Source organism: Neltuma alba, unplaced genomic scaffold, assembly GCF_004799145.2.
Source record: "Neltuma alba isolate B1F8T4 unplaced genomic scaffold, ASM479914v2 tig00003176_pilon, whole genome shotgun sequence".
NCBI classification, from domain to species: domain Eukaryota; kingdom Viridiplantae; phylum Streptophyta; class Magnoliopsida; order Fabales; family Fabaceae; genus Neltuma; species Neltuma alba.
The window spans coordinates 766-15,328 of NW_021633173.1; the positions used below are offsets into that span (position 1 = coordinate 766).

The 14,563-nt window shown below is 36.2% G+C and overlaps 3 protein-coding genes and 1 pseudogene across 4 annotated transcripts; 1 reads left to right on the forward strand and 3 right to left on the reverse strand.

The window, feature by feature from the left end:
- Window positions 1–638: 638 nt before the first annotated feature.
- Window positions 639–1,744, reverse strand: LOC114740532 (fasciclin-like arabinogalactan protein 12; annotated as a pseudogene).
- A 1,733-nt stretch (window positions 1,745–3,477) lies between these two features.
- LOC114740533 (fasciclin-like arabinogalactan protein 12) lies at window positions 3,478–4,469 on the reverse strand. Its single transcript, XM_028928692.1, has one exon. The coding sequence runs from the start codon at window positions 4,414–4,416 to the stop codon at window positions 3,556–3,558; it is 861 nt and encodes a 286-aa protein (XP_028784525.1). The 5' UTR covers window positions 4,417–4,469; the 3' UTR covers window positions 3,478–3,555.
- Window positions 4,470–6,942: 2,473 nt separating this feature from the next.
- LOC114740535 (fasciclin-like arabinogalactan protein 12) lies at window positions 6,943–12,176 on the reverse strand. The gene is made up of 2 exons (XM_028928695.1): window positions 12,080–12,176; window positions 6,943–7,697 (listed from the first exon to the last, which is right to left on the reverse strand). The coding sequence occupies exons 1-2, from the start codon at window positions 12,174–12,176 to the stop codon at window positions 6,943–6,945; spliced, it is 852 nt and encodes a 283-aa protein (XP_028784528.1).
- LOC114740534 (uncharacterized) lies at window positions 12,148–14,111 on the forward strand. Of its 2 annotated transcripts, none has more exons than XM_028928693.1 (2): window positions 12,148–12,229; window positions 13,622–14,111. In XM_028928693.1, exon 2 carries the CDS (start codon window positions 13,640–13,642, stop codon window positions 14,096–14,098), a length of 459 nt encoding a protein of 152 aa, XP_028784526.1. In that variant the 5' UTR covers window positions 12,148–12,229; window positions 13,622–13,639; the 3' UTR covers window positions 14,099–14,111. The 2 variants fall into 2 exon arrangements, with proteins under 2 accessions (XP_028784526.1, XP_028784527.1); XM_028928694.1 differs by having other exon boundaries at window positions 12,159–12,224.
- The last annotated feature ends 452 nt before the right edge of the window (window positions 14,112–14,563 follow it).

Sequence of the window (14,563 nt, forward strand, 5' to 3'; positions counted from 1 at the left end):
CGGAAGAGTATTAAAATAGATCAATTTTTACTTTATGATGGATTATAGCAAAGCTACCTCTAAAAACGTGTTTCCTTTTTTATCCTTTCTTCTTTCTCTATCAAACTCTTCCAATAATAATTTTGCAGGCTCAAATAATTACTTAATTTTAAATACGTAGAATGTAAGTATAAAATTACGTTTGTCCAATCAAATATGAGGATGCATGCCCTTGTTCCAAATTCATTCAAGCAAATGAACGAGCTTAGTTAATAAATATTAACTTATGTTCTTAATATAAGAACTAAATACCTAATTTGGGGATATTAAGAAAATTAATTTAGTTATTAGTAATAAATAATTGTTGTCTTATCTAAAATACCCTTGTTAATCATGTGTATTAACTAGAACTATCATTTGATAAAACTTTTAATATGTGCAATTATTATAGGGATTATTTGATAAAAATAACTAAATATCATAGATAAAATGAATTAAGTTCTTATATTTAAAATTAATTATTAAAATAAATTAGCTCTTATATTAATAAGATCAGTAGTAATAATTATATAGAGGACATAGATTTTACGTCTTAGATGAGATGTATATAGAACATATAAAGATTGATGTCGGCCGAAAACACAAAAGAGCAAGTGAAATTACACAAAGCAATCACATCTTACTCATTGAAAAGCACGAATATAACGCAAAGGCTTCACATACAATAATCTCTCCCCATGCCACGCACACAAAACCAAAACATCAAATTAAAGATAAGAAAAATTGTGGGGCAAAGAAAAGAAAAGAAAAGAAAAGAAAAGAAAAACAACTATTAACAGCTTGCAAATTAAATGACGAAGCTTAAATTCTTCAATACGACGCCGTTAGAGCAGCCGCCGCCAAAGCTACTCCGACTGAAGCCAACGTTGTTCCTAGAAAACCGCCATTCAGACCCTCAGCCCCGGACTTCTCCTTCGCTGACTCGGTCTGATCATCATCCCCATCCATGGACGGATTCTCCTTATCAGCTTTTGGAGCTTTAGCCAGTGCCAGCGACGGCGCCGGAGCCAGAGCCTTTGGCTTGAAGAAATCCAGCGGAAGCAACACTTTGTTCAGATGATATATGGCCAGTGACCTATCAGTGTAAACAATGCCTGCAATTGTGGTATTGACCACCCCAGTTGAAATATTCACCATGCTCCCATAAGCCGTCACGTTCAGCTGCAACCTGCTCGGGTTGAGTCCGGCGAGTGTCCGGACCGGGTTGGTCAGCGAGTCGAAGTTGGAGCTGGAAACGTAGACGGGAAGAACGTGGAACTGCACTAGTTCTATCTTCTGGTTATCGTCCAGAGAATTGAGGAACCCGGCTTTGAGTTCGGAGAAAGCATCGTCATCGGGAGCCAGAATGGTTAGGCCACTGGCGGATCTTGTGGCTATGAGCTGCGAATTGATTTGGTTGATCAACTGGGTAGTTTTCAGAAGACGGATAAGGAAATTGAAGTTTTTGGCCTTCCTGAGGATCTTAATGATGTCGTCGTTGGAAGCGTCCGAGGAATCCCCCGACTGGGGTCCACTGGGCACTAACGGCTTCGCCGGAGCCGGCGCCGGAACAGCTGGTGCAGGTTTGGCCGGGGGTTTAGGAGCTGGTTTGGGGCTGAGGCTGGTGTTAACTGAGCTAAAGTGAAAGAAGAGAAGGAGGAGGAAAGCAAGAGGAAAAGGAAGAAATGGATTTGCTTCATCTTGTTGATTACAGTATAGAAGGCTCGAGAGAACTGTTGTTAATTTTAGAATGAATGTTTGTTTGATGGGTGAGGAGGTGTTGGAAGAGAAAGTTTTTATAGGTGGAAAATGAATGATTAGTTGGGTAAAGGGTTTAATTATGATAGTGACTTATAGTTTTGATGTGTGACAGAATATGTTATGTTTCATGGAGATTAAGGTGGTGCATCGGGGAAGGTTGTGGTGATTGAGAAGGGGATTAGGTGCAAGTTGATAAAATGCATATTTGGGCTGAAAAAAGGAAAAAACTTTTTTTCACCTCTTTGAAAAAACCATGTATGTGTCGAGTTTACCTCAATTTCTCAAAGGAAAAATCCATTTATAGTATGTATGTCCTTATAGCTAGGATTCGAAATTTTGTTCACAATTTGATGCGACTCTTTGGGATTGGGAGTAGGTTTAGCATGCCTTTTCTTGAAATAAAAAAGCTAGCTAGAATTAAGAAATGAAGGGAGATAGATAGGCAAAGTGCATGAGCTAAATGAAGAAGAGGAAAAAAAACCCATAGCAAAAAATCAGAAGTTGCTTAAACTGACTTTTTTTTTTGGCAAACTTTTATATGTAATTCCTTGAGACTTTATAATAAGGCTTACAAAATTCTTTCGCAGAAAGCTAGCTAGCTAGAATGTGGACATTTTCACAGCAAGTTAGAATATATGCTTCTTAATAGGAATTGGTCTGTAGTTTTATGTATAAAGACTTTGTCAAATGAGCAGCAGAGATAGGTTAGTTAAGTATGCTCACCATTATGTGCCTTACCACAGCAATGTCTTTAATCATCCTTCATCTTGACTTATAGAGATGGTGAAAGAAGTTTGCATTTCTAAAGGACTAGCATGTTTCCATTGATGCTGCTGGCTTGAGTACAAGTGTTTTTAGGGATATGGCACTAGATTTATGCAAGCTCCTTTGTGTGGAGCAAATATAACATACCCAAAACATCCCATGGTTGATTATAGAAAACTAGATTGCGTACAACAGATGAATTAGTTGCTTTTAATGATTATCATCGATTATTTTATTCGTGTGTTCTATAATGCTGAAAATGAGTAAATATGACATTTATTCTACCATTATAGATTTATGAAATATGTCATATACACTATTATTGACACGCTATTACATGTAGAAAGATGAGAACTTTATGCTATTTTGAAATGTTTAATATTCTTAACTATAGTAAAATTAAAGCTGAAATTTGTGTTAAAATCTAGTATTGTCTATCTAATAAATTGATGCCATTAGTCATTAGATACAGAGTTTCTTAGAAACTGTATTGCTTATTATAAGGTTTATTTTGAAGTACAAACGCATTGCCAAGTGAATCTTATACTATGTACCTCTGGTCCTTATATATGAAACAATATCGACTGATTTATCGAGATTAGAGAAGCTATATAAATTACTTTAAGATATTTATATTTATCATGTTTCTCTCAACTAATTTACTTGATTTATAAATTGATATATCCAATGATATATATGAGTATTTTAAATAAATCATGTAGCATATACTATAATTAAGCAATTTATTTAGTTTTCTTATTAGTTGACTGGGTTTTATATAAAAGATCAAAAGTAGTATCTTGTAGGATTCATTTTCCTTGCTTTTGTATATCATGTATATGTTTTCTCATAATTAAGATTTTTTAAAAATGGATAGTTAATTGTTGGCCAAAAAAAGAAAATGGATAAATGAGAACCATTCTTACAAAGCAGAACAAACAAAACCAGATCATAAAATTGTGGGCCCAAAACAAAAAAAAAACAGGCTGCAGATAGCGCAGTTTATCTCCTTCAATACGACGTCGTTAATGCTGCAGCAGCCAAAGCAACTCCGACGGAAGCCAGCGTTGCTAGAAAGCCGCCATTGAGACGAATAGCACCAGACTTCTTCACTGACGCGGTCTGATCATCATCCCCATCCATAGATGGATTCTCCTTATCAGCTTTCGGAGCTTTAGCCAGTGCCAGTGACGGCGCCGGAGCCAGAGCCTTTGGCTTGAAGAAATCCAATGGAAGCAACACTTTGTTCAGATGATATATGGCCAGCGACCTATCAGTGTAAACAATGCCTGCAATTGTGGTATTAACCACCCCCGTTGAAATATTCACCATGTTCCCATAAGCCGTCACGTTCAGCTGTAACCTGCTCGGGTTCAGTCCGGCGAGTGTCCGGACCGGGTTGGTTAGGGAGTCGAAGTTGGAGCTGGAAACGTAGACGGGAAGAACGTGGAACTGCACGAGTTCGATCTTCTGGTTATCGTCCAGAGAGTTGAGGAATCCGGCTTTGAGTTCTGAGAAGGCACTGTCGTCGGGAGCCAGAATGGTTAGGCCACTGGCGGATCTTGTGGCTATGAGCTGCGAATTGATTTGGTTGATCAACTGGGTAGTTTTCAGAAGACGGATAAGGAAATTGAAGTTTTTGGCCTTCCTGAGGATCTTAATGATGTCGTCGTTGGAAGCGTCCGAGGAATCCCCCGACTGGGGTCCACTGGGCACTAATGGCTTCGCCGGAGCCGGGGCCGGAGCAGCTGGTGCAGGTTTGGCCGGGGGTTTAGGAGCTGGTTTGGGGGCTGCGGCTGGTGTTAACTGAGCTAAACTGAAAGAAGAAAGGGAGGAGGAAAGCAAGAGAAGAAAGAAGAAATGGATCTTCATCTTGTTGATAATTGTTATATGCAGAATGAATGTTTTGTTTGATGAGTGTGCATGGAGGAGAGGGAGGGAAAGGTTTTTATAGGTGGAGCTGGAAAGTGAATCACTAAGTGGGTAAAAGGTTTAATTCTGATGGCGACAGAATATGTTAAGTTTCATGGAGATGAAGGTGGTGCATCAGAGAAGGTTAAAGCGATTGAGAAGGAGATTTAGGTGAGTTGATGAAGATGCACACTCAGAAAACGAAGCAACTCTTTTCTTTCAGGTTCATCTGATGTGCAACAATTGACACCAAAAAAAAAAACGATCGGAAAAAGAATATATTTGATTTATTTATTGAAAAATTAAAATAATATAAAATATAACTACGTAGTGTTATTCAAAATATTTCTAGTCTTGATTCATAATGTTTCTAATGCTATGTCTTCATCAGCCAGACAAAAAAATTCAGGAAATCTCGCAGAACCATAAGAATTCATAAAACCAAAGGTCCAAAATTAATAAGCGGCCCAATAAACTGAAGCCCCAGTGGCACGCAAGAGTTAAACACAAAGACCACAGCAAGGACATCACTAAAATACGTACAGTACAATATAATTCAAACGCACACAGTGTGATCCGATAACATATGTGCCAATCTTTGTCAGACAAATTTGAAAACCTTGTGAGCGTGCATCTGGTTGGACAATATCTCTTGGTTTGTAGAAGTCAAGAGAATCTTGCGGCCAGTGTGATCAGCCCGAAATGGAATTCCTGATCTTTGCAAATCTAGTCCCTGGTTGAGATCTTGTAGCAGCACAAGAATTTTCTGCTGCGTTTTGATTCTCTCTATCAACAGAGAAGCTCTCCTGGTTTCAGACTCATCTTCCATTGTGAAGCCCAGTGCATTAGCTAGTTCTCCTTGGATCCTTTTCAAGTCTGCTGGCTTCTTCCTTCTTGCTAACCTCATCACCCTACAAATCTTAGCAAATAATAAATTGGTCCTTTTCATGTCTGACTTCTTTGCCACGCTAACCAATGACCATATCAAATAAACTGTCTCTTTGAGCTCTTACTGTAACTCTCTCTACCAGATCGGCCATGGCAGTTTGTGTACCGTACACGCCGTTGATAAAAGCATAAGCATCTGTCAACGCCTCCATTATGCCATTCATGGCGAGCAATCTCAGAGCAGAAACATCAAGGCCATTCAAACTCACCGCACCCTTTAAACAAGCGGGACGACTCGAAATCAATGAGCCAATGTTGGAGTTGGAAGGTGACCCTGTGAGTGGCTTGATCATCCACGTGCTTTCTTCTGTTGAACAGGTTTGGCTTTCGTCCATCTCTAAGCTGAGAGAGAGAGGGAGGGAGAGGGAGAGAGGGATATATATATATATATATATATATTGCTTCTATTATTCTACTGGGTTGTTTCGCTGCTTCAAGAAATTGAAAATAAAGTAATAAGTCAGCAAAATCAAGGAGATCAACGAGTAAATCAGAGGCAGCAAAAACTAGAACAAGAAGAATGAAACAGTAAGGAAATTGATAGACGTTACAACTTGTGAAGAAGTGGCAACGATAATCAAATTGAATAGACTATTAATAATTCTCTGATCATCCTTCTTTGAAAATGCTAATGAGTTGATCCGTTGCAGATTGATGAGTCGTGTAATTTACTCTCATCGATTATTTTTTTAGTATAGTATCATCCGTTGACATTAAGTTTTGAATATAATAGTCCCTCCATTGCTCAGGAAAAAACGAGACTCAAAATATAAGACTTTGGCAGGTTAATTAATGTAATTTTTTTGCTTTCATTGCCATTAAATATTGGAGAAGACGATTAATGATAAAAGTGTAATATTCAAGATAACTTTATCATTTTTAGGGGTAAAATAGGAAAATTTTATCATTTTAGAACACATACTAAATTTTTATTTCTGGGTATGTGAAACAAACTAACTTTTTATATTATGGACCAAAGGGAGTATGATTGCAGCATAATCCTTTCCTTAATTTCTTAGTCCCCAACATCTTTAATACACATCCAAATATCTTCTTTTCGAAGAGAGAATAACATTGAAGAAAATCCTATCGAGAGATGTCTTTACATAATCTGAGAGCTTCCACAATCTCAACTTGATATCAATTTATATTCTCAATTTTTAAAAATATTTAACAAAGGCAAAGTACATCTATGATTTGGACGCCATTGTTATTGAATTTCAGGTAGCTATTTCAATGTCAAATCATATATGTGAAGCTCCAACAAAGCTTTGGACTAATTTATCTCGAGAGTGATTCGTCACCCTCCAAAAATCTCTCCCAATCACACCCAAACAAAAACACGACGCAAAACAAAACAGGAAATTGGTGATCCCAAAAAAGAATAAAAGAGTATTTATTAACATTTAACAGCTTGCAAAATGGCGCAGTTTATGTTCTTCAATACGACGTCGTTGTTGCGGCTGCAACCAAAGTTGCTCCGACGGACGACAACGTCGCTGCTAGAATGCCGCTATTCGAACCGACGGCCCCAGGCTTCTACTTCACAGACTCGCTCTGATCATTATCCCCACCCATAGAAGGATTCTCCTTATCAGACTTGGGAGCTTTAGCCAGTGCCACCGACGGCGCCGGCGTCAGAGCCTTTGGCTTGAAGAAATCCAACAGAAGTAACACTTTGTTCAAATGACATATGGCCAGTGATTTACCACTGTAAACAATGCCCGCAATTGTGGTATTAACCACCCCAGTTGAAATATTCACCATGTTCCCATAAGCCGTCACGTTCAGCTGCAACCTGCTCGGGTTCAGTCCGGCGAGTGTCCGGACCGGGTTGGTCAGGGAGTCGAAGTTGGAACTCGAAACGTAGACTGGGAGAACGTGGAACTGCACGAGTTCGATCTTCTGGTTATCGTGCAGAGAGTTGACGAATCCGGCTTTGAGTTCTGAGAACGCACAGTCATCGGGAGCCAGAATGGTTAAGCCACTGGCGGATCTGGTGGCTACAAGCTGCGAATTGATTTGGTTGATCAACTGGGTAGTTTTCAGAAGACGGATAAGGAAATTGAAGTTTTTGGCCTTCCTGAGGATCTTAATGATATTGTCGTTGGTAGCATCTGAGGAATCTTCCGACTGGGGTCCACTGGGCACTAACGGTTTTGCCGGAGCCGGAGCCGGCGCCGGAGCAGCTGGTGCAGGTGTGGCCGAGGGTTTAGGACCAGCGGCTGGTGTTAACTGAACTATAGTGAAAGAAGAAAAGGAGGAGGAAAGCAAGAGGAGAAAGAAGAATGGATCTTCATGTTGTTGACTTTATTTGTTTGATGAGCTAGTGTACATGGAGGAGTGGGGAAGACAGGTTTTAGTAGATGGAAAGTGAAAGATTTAAGTTGGTAAGAGGTTTAATTGTGGTGACGGTGATTTTGTAGTTTTGCAGGGTGACAGGATATATATGTTTAAATTTCATGGAGACGAAGGTGGTGCATCAGAGAAGGTTAAAGTGATTGAGAAGGAGATTCAGGTGTGAGATCGGAATAGGCTCGCCCTGGTCTTATCCCAATGAAGAGGAACGGGACGTGATTTTTGTGCGTCTCGTTCCGGTTCTATCTCGGTTGAACGGGACGTCTCGTTTCCTAAAAAACCACTATAATTTTTTGTATAAGTTTTTTAATATTATAATACTCCTCCGGTCCTAATTATAAGACCCAATTGACTTATTTGAGGAGATTAAGGAAGTAAGTTAAGTTGGTTATTTATAATAAATAAGTGTTGTTATTCCTAAAATATCCTTGCTAATTAAGTATATTGGCTAAACTATCATTATTAGAAGGATTATCTTGGAAAAAAATGCATAAATATAAGAGAGAAAATGGATTGGGTCTTATAATTAGGACCAAATAAAAGTCAAATTGGGTCTTATAATAAGGACCGGAGGAGTATTTATTTTTTATGGGACTTTGAAAGATAAAAAATATTGTAAAAAATATTATGTAAAAAGTTCAATTATATAATATAAAAACGGTGTGTGTGAAACAATACTATAGAAAAAATGCCATAAAGGAATATTATATAATGGTTTTGTGAATTATTTTATCGAGGAAAAAGATTTTGTTGAGATAATACTATAACTTTTGAGCTGAAAAACATAATAAAAATCATTATTATTATTAATACGTGAATTGAATAATTTAATAATTATTATTAATAAATAATTTTAAAAAAACATTCTGAGACAAGACAAGACAACCTCATCCCAATTACTGTCCCGTCCCGTCCCATAGTCGTCCTGTCCCGAAATTATTTTTGTCCTATCCCAAACTCATCGAAATTGAGACGAGACAAATTGAAATCCCGCAGTGTGATGAAGATGAATAGTCTGAAAACAAAGCAACTCTTTTCATTCAAATTTATCAAAGACAGTTCTTGTGATAATAGTAGTTCTAATCAATACACTTAATTAGCAAGGATATTTTAGAAAAGACAACACCTATTTATTACAAATAACTAACTTAATTAGTCTTCTTAATCTACTCAAATTAACCAATTAGATTTTATATTAAAGACAAGATATATTAATTGGCAAAAGATCAGACGATGTAACATGTTTATTATTTTTTTGATAAAGTTAAAATATTACGAAAATATAACAATGTACTACAAGTCATCGTGCTATTCAAAATACTTCTAGTGTTGAGAAACAAACATTTTTTTTTCTTGACAAAACAAGTTTAGATGAGAAAGCACTTATAGAGATGATCACAGGTCTCCCACTAACAAAATTATTACATTAAAAGTAGGATTCAAACTCATAACATTGTGAGTAGAGCCGGAAAAACGGGCTAAACCTGTTAGACTGATCCGTTTAAGCCTGTTTAAGTGGAAGGTTGGGCTTATAATTTGGGGTCTTCAAATGGAACTTGGACTTAAAAGGATTAGTCCTGTATGGCTCAAAAATAAAAAAAAAGTCGACTGTATAGGGCCATCGATTGGCTCGTTTAAACCCGCTAACAATAATTTTTTTTAATTTATATTTTTTATCCTAATATAAGTTTCTAACATTTTACGCACTTTCCCTCTCTAAGTTTCACTTTCAGCCTTTCATTCATTCTCAGCTCATACCTTAATCTCTAATGATATTAAAATAAATAAAATCATATTCTCCATATCTTAAATTAGATTTCAAAATTTTTTTTAAACCAACAATTATATATTAGAATAAACAAAATATATTCCCCATATTCAAACAAAAATTTTAATGATTGAACCAACATATACTTATCAATTTGCATATATGTTATAAAATTTTAATAAATAAGTTAACACTTTTTCTATAGTAACTATATCATAATTTTTACTATATATTTAAATAGAATTAGATAAGCGAGTTAGATAAAACCAAAAAAGATCATCCTAAACAAAAATAAAAAATAGATGACATAGTTAGCTCATTAAAAGCATACTATGGATCAATTCAAAATGCTTAAATATTTAAGACTTCCTATGAGATTATGTAGCAAAGTGATTTTCATAATTAAAGCCTGAGAAAAAAAATCACCTCAAATCCTAATTATAAAATCTCACTTGTAGTCAAAGAAGGTCTTATAATTAGAACTAGAGGGAGTAAGTAGACAACACAGAATCAATCTCCAATGGTCACAAGTTGAAACCTCTAAAACAAACTTAACATTAATACTTTTAAATAAACTTACTGATGGGCAAAAAGTTCAATTCCAAAAGACGAAAGAAGACATATTAGAGTCCATAATAGCTAAATAGTATTGAGAAGAAATCAATAATATTTTTGGAAGTTAAGAAAGGCCTATTACTAGTGAAGTACAATCAAATATTCTTACAATTAATGATAGTGATGATAGATTTTGTCCATTTTTTTAAGTGAAAACGTTTGTCTACTTTTAATAGAACTTTTGAATGTTAATGTCATTAACTTGTTATGTCTAATAGATGTTTTAGATTTTTTGTATGTTGATGGACATTTATAAATGATGATCTTTCATATTTGTGACTTAATTTTATTTATATTTATGTCTTCTACTAGTAATTCCATTGGTTTATTTTTAATTTTTGATAAAACATATAAAAAATATGAAAAATAAATTTTTTTAAACAGATCGAAAGCCTGCAAACCGGCTATGAGCTCGCCTGCTTAAGGATCAGGTCTAATAAATTTGGATATTTTTAAAATTTTGATCCTATAAGGTCGATTTTTTAAGCCCGCCAACTTTATAGGACTAGACCAGCCTGTTTTTCCAGCTCTAGTTGTGAGTTACAAGCTGATTCGCTAACTAGTTAAAAAAGCTAATATTTGGATGAAGCCAATATGAGGTCTCCCATGTCCCGTAAAAATATTTTTTCTTGTGTTCTGCTAATTTTGTGCTTGGGTTCTGAATGGGATTGGACTCTAATTTGTCACAAAATTGATTCTCTTTTTAATAAAAACAAAAATTCATGTAGTTATTAAAAAGTCAATTTTTTTAGTTACCCAGAGTATCCTCCCATCCGAATAGTAAGAAACTAATCTCTCAGGGTACTATCAAGCGCCGTAGCGGGGACTCCTCCCAACAGTGTTTTTTCCATACACACTGTCCTAAGGATCGAACCTAAGACATGATGTTTAAGGGGCCCAAGTCCCTATCACTTGGACCAATACTTATTAGTAATAAAAAGTCAATTTATAACATATAAGATTATGAATTTCAATCTCATTGTTGGCCCAATTCATCTAAACTTTATTATAACCAAAAAAAAGAAAGAAAAATTGGATTCTGTTAACTGATAAAAATTGACAAAAGTACACTAACAAAGGGTAAAGGCTATTACCAATACTTTAAAAAAAATTTTTTACCGAATTTTAACTTAATTCCTGTGAGTTCAAATTGTACTTTTTGACCAACCAGTTTCAGTACTCATCATCTTGATGAGCAGCCTAAGTTTATCAGATCTGGATTATCTATATTTGATTTGAATGATCCAGATTTAAAATCTTTAATTAGTTATTTTTAAATAGAATAGCAATTTTTTGAAAGAATGATATTTGAAAAATTATCTCTATTTTAGATTCTATACATATTAAAATAATTATTCACAACAAATAAAAAAAAGAAATCAAATTTCAATTATCAAAATGAGATATGGACGATTCAGATCTGATGAGTTTAGGATGTTTATCCAAAACTAATTCTAATTTTTTGCTACAAAAATTTGGTTCGAATTTAATTATAGTATCATATAAGATGAAAACTAAAATTTGTTAAAACATACTAATAATCAAAACTAAAACTCATTAAATTAAAACATCATAGGAATTTTAGTTTTGGCGGTTGTGAACCGTGTTAAGTTAATTCAGATCAAATTTTACGAAATTATAAGGTATCCCCTTTGAGATTATAGTGGTCAAAACTAAAATTGGAAAGGAGGTATTTTCTGTTGAAGCATAAGACCAATCCAATCAAAGCAAGTCAAATAAGAAGCCCATTTAGTGTTTATTTTCAATCTTGTTGGCTGTTATCATCTGATTTTGGATTTTTCCATCACTATGTCTACGTGTCCTTTTCACCTTACACATCTCTTGTGGATATTGACTGACTGTAGCATCGTTTTCCTCGAGCAATGAATATCATTCTGATATTTTCCTGTTTTGCCGTGTGCCTTCTTTATTAACCAATTAGAAAGAGCCTAAAGTCCTTGACCCATAACACGGCGGAAGCTCCCGGCGCCAACTTAACACTTTGTGCTGTTAAGAGTGAGAAATCCACCATTCTTGCAATTTACTCTGCTTGGAAGGAAGCGAATCTCAGTGACAAGTCGTAAGGTTCCCACTTGTTACTTATTTTCACGAATCACGATCTTTATTCTTAAGTTTTTGCTTGTTCCTTTTTCGTTGAAATTTTCGGCATCGTCTCTCAAATTAACTTCTTCTTCTTCTTCTTCTTTTAATACTCTGTCAAATTAGCTTCAATGTTCGTTTATTTAGTGATTCACAGGACTGCGGTTGAATTTCTGATTTTTGTTTTCCCACCTTTTCGATGATGTCGCATCTGCTAAATTATCTGTATATGCATTTCTGCCTGGATTTCCGTTTCTGTTGTGCATTCTTCTCGTTTTGTCCGCGTTCGGATGCCCTTGTCTATCCTAATCATGGCCTATTGCAGTTCTTTGCGTATGTGGACTGAATTTTCCGATCTAACCGTTCGCTTAATTTGAAAAATCCTTTAGTCGCTTGTCATATAGTGTATCAAGCTTCTACAAATTATTCAATACCTTTGTTGCGGAGTGGGAATCTTGCAAAAGATAGCTATTCTCTTCATTTGGTTAATTGGGTTATTTTCAGTAATCATCCCTATATATGCGTATATATATTGAGCAGGTTTGAATTTCTGATTGGTTTAAGAGTGAGGCCTACCATCCTTATATATTTCTTTGAGATATAGTCTTGTCTTTCTGCAAAATTAAATGGTGGATTTTTCGCCTTCCATCTTCTTCACCTTCTCTTCTTTTCTGTAACATTTTTTCTTCCAAAATTTTCTTTCTTCCACCGGTTCTGTATCTAAGGACCTCCCTTAGAGTTGGATGCCATTTGAACAAGAACTAGATTACGGGCTCTGCACTTCATACTAAGTCTCAAGTGAGTGGTATTATTCATGTCATATGAATAATAGGACGTCCAAGTTTGACTATATATATTGATATTTTGGTATTCCTTTAATAGTCTGTAGCAAGTTATAGCCCTGACTTATCGCTGAAGTGTGCTTATATAGTTTGGGACATTTCTTCATTTTAATAGTGATAAACTAGGAGTTTGGGTGAAACTGTAGACTCTATTTATGAGTACAATAAAAGGAATAGTTGTTAATGTGTTAGATTACATGTGAGGCTAGGGCCCACTCCATACGCGTTGGCTTGTCTTTACTGGTGCTTGAACTCTCTCCATTAACCGATCCCAATATTCCAGGTCTTCTGCCTTTTTTGCTTTATAATCTAAATTCATATGTAGTATCATAGCGTTAATCTTGGCAAGATTTGCTACCAATCTGGAAGGCATCTTGCAACCTCAATTTCAAAACAAATTATTATAACCAGTTGAAGCCAGCAAGAATTTCTGTGTGTTTGTGTGAGAGAGAGATTGACAAGGCAATATGACAGTGGAGATGCTATCCTTAAAATTTAGCTCAAATTCAAACAGTAAATATTTTTGTCATTACAGTTGTAGAAACAGCTGAAAATGGATTCGGAGAAGAAAGATGATGGGGGAAAGGATTGCAACAGTGGAGGCAGCAGTTGCTTAGAGCCTCAGAACAAGAGCCAGAGCAATAACTCCTCAGAGTGCCTCCCTGAAGATGTCATGTTTAATATCCTGACTAGACTCCCTGCTCAGTGGCTCCATAGCAGTGCGAGGCTTACTTGCAAATCTTGGGCTGCTATGATCCGCAGGTCTGATTTTGTTGAGACACACCTCCTCCGTGCAAAACCTGGAATTTTCCTCCAGAGCACGAGGCCTCCATATGGTGCCCATTTCTTGGAGGTCAAGGGCAATGGAGAATATGGTGTCACGGCTTTAAGCCCTCAATTCCCTGGACAATATTTGAACAGTTGTGATGGATTGATACTGTTTTACCAAAAAGCCAGAGGAGATCTTCATGTTGTAAACCCTGTTACCATGCAGACTCTTAAATGTTCCTAAATTACTTGGTCCTAATTTGAACTGCCCTCCCGGTGCCATAGTACGTGTTCCCTGCACTGGCGAATTCAAATTGTTTGCTTCTCTTATTCAAACTCAGTCTGAAGTTTGTTATAGCCATTGGCATGTTCTAAGACTTGGGAAGGATACTTCTTGGACAAGATTCGCTTCAGAAGCCGGTGATTTTGAATTTAGTTGCAGCCCAATTTACTGTGGAGGTAATGATCTGTACTGGATCACACAGGACCATGTAATAGTGATGGATGTTGACAAGGAAACATTTAGAAAGTTTTTATTTCCCGAAGAACATTACTACCCATGGTGGTGGACAGAGTTCTTCCAGATAGAAAATCGTCTGGCTTCCGTTGTCTTTCTGGGCGCAAAAGGATTCAGAGTACACATATTTGAAGCTGATTCTGGAAAATGGAGCCTCCATCATGAGATGGGAATCTTCGATGATTATTATAA

Bases quoted from the DNA above. Each gene is read 5' to 3' on its own strand.
- LOC114740533 (XM_028928692.1), bottom strand. From the start codon at position 4,416: ATGAAGATCCATTTCTTCTTTCTTCTCTTGCTTTCCTCCTCCCTTTCT.
- LOC114740535 (XM_028928695.1), bottom strand. From the start codon at position 12,176: ATGGTGGATTTCTCACTCTTAACAGCACAAAGTGTTAAGTTGGCGCCG. The intron at 7,698-12,079 runs GTTAATAAAGAA...AACAACATGAAG, and splicing joins CTTTAGGCTCTTTCTAATTG to ATCCATTCTTCTTTCTCCTC.
- LOC114740534 (XM_028928693.1), top strand. From the start codon at position 13,640: ATGGATTCGGAGAAGAAAGATGATGGGGGAAAGGATTGCAACAGTGGA.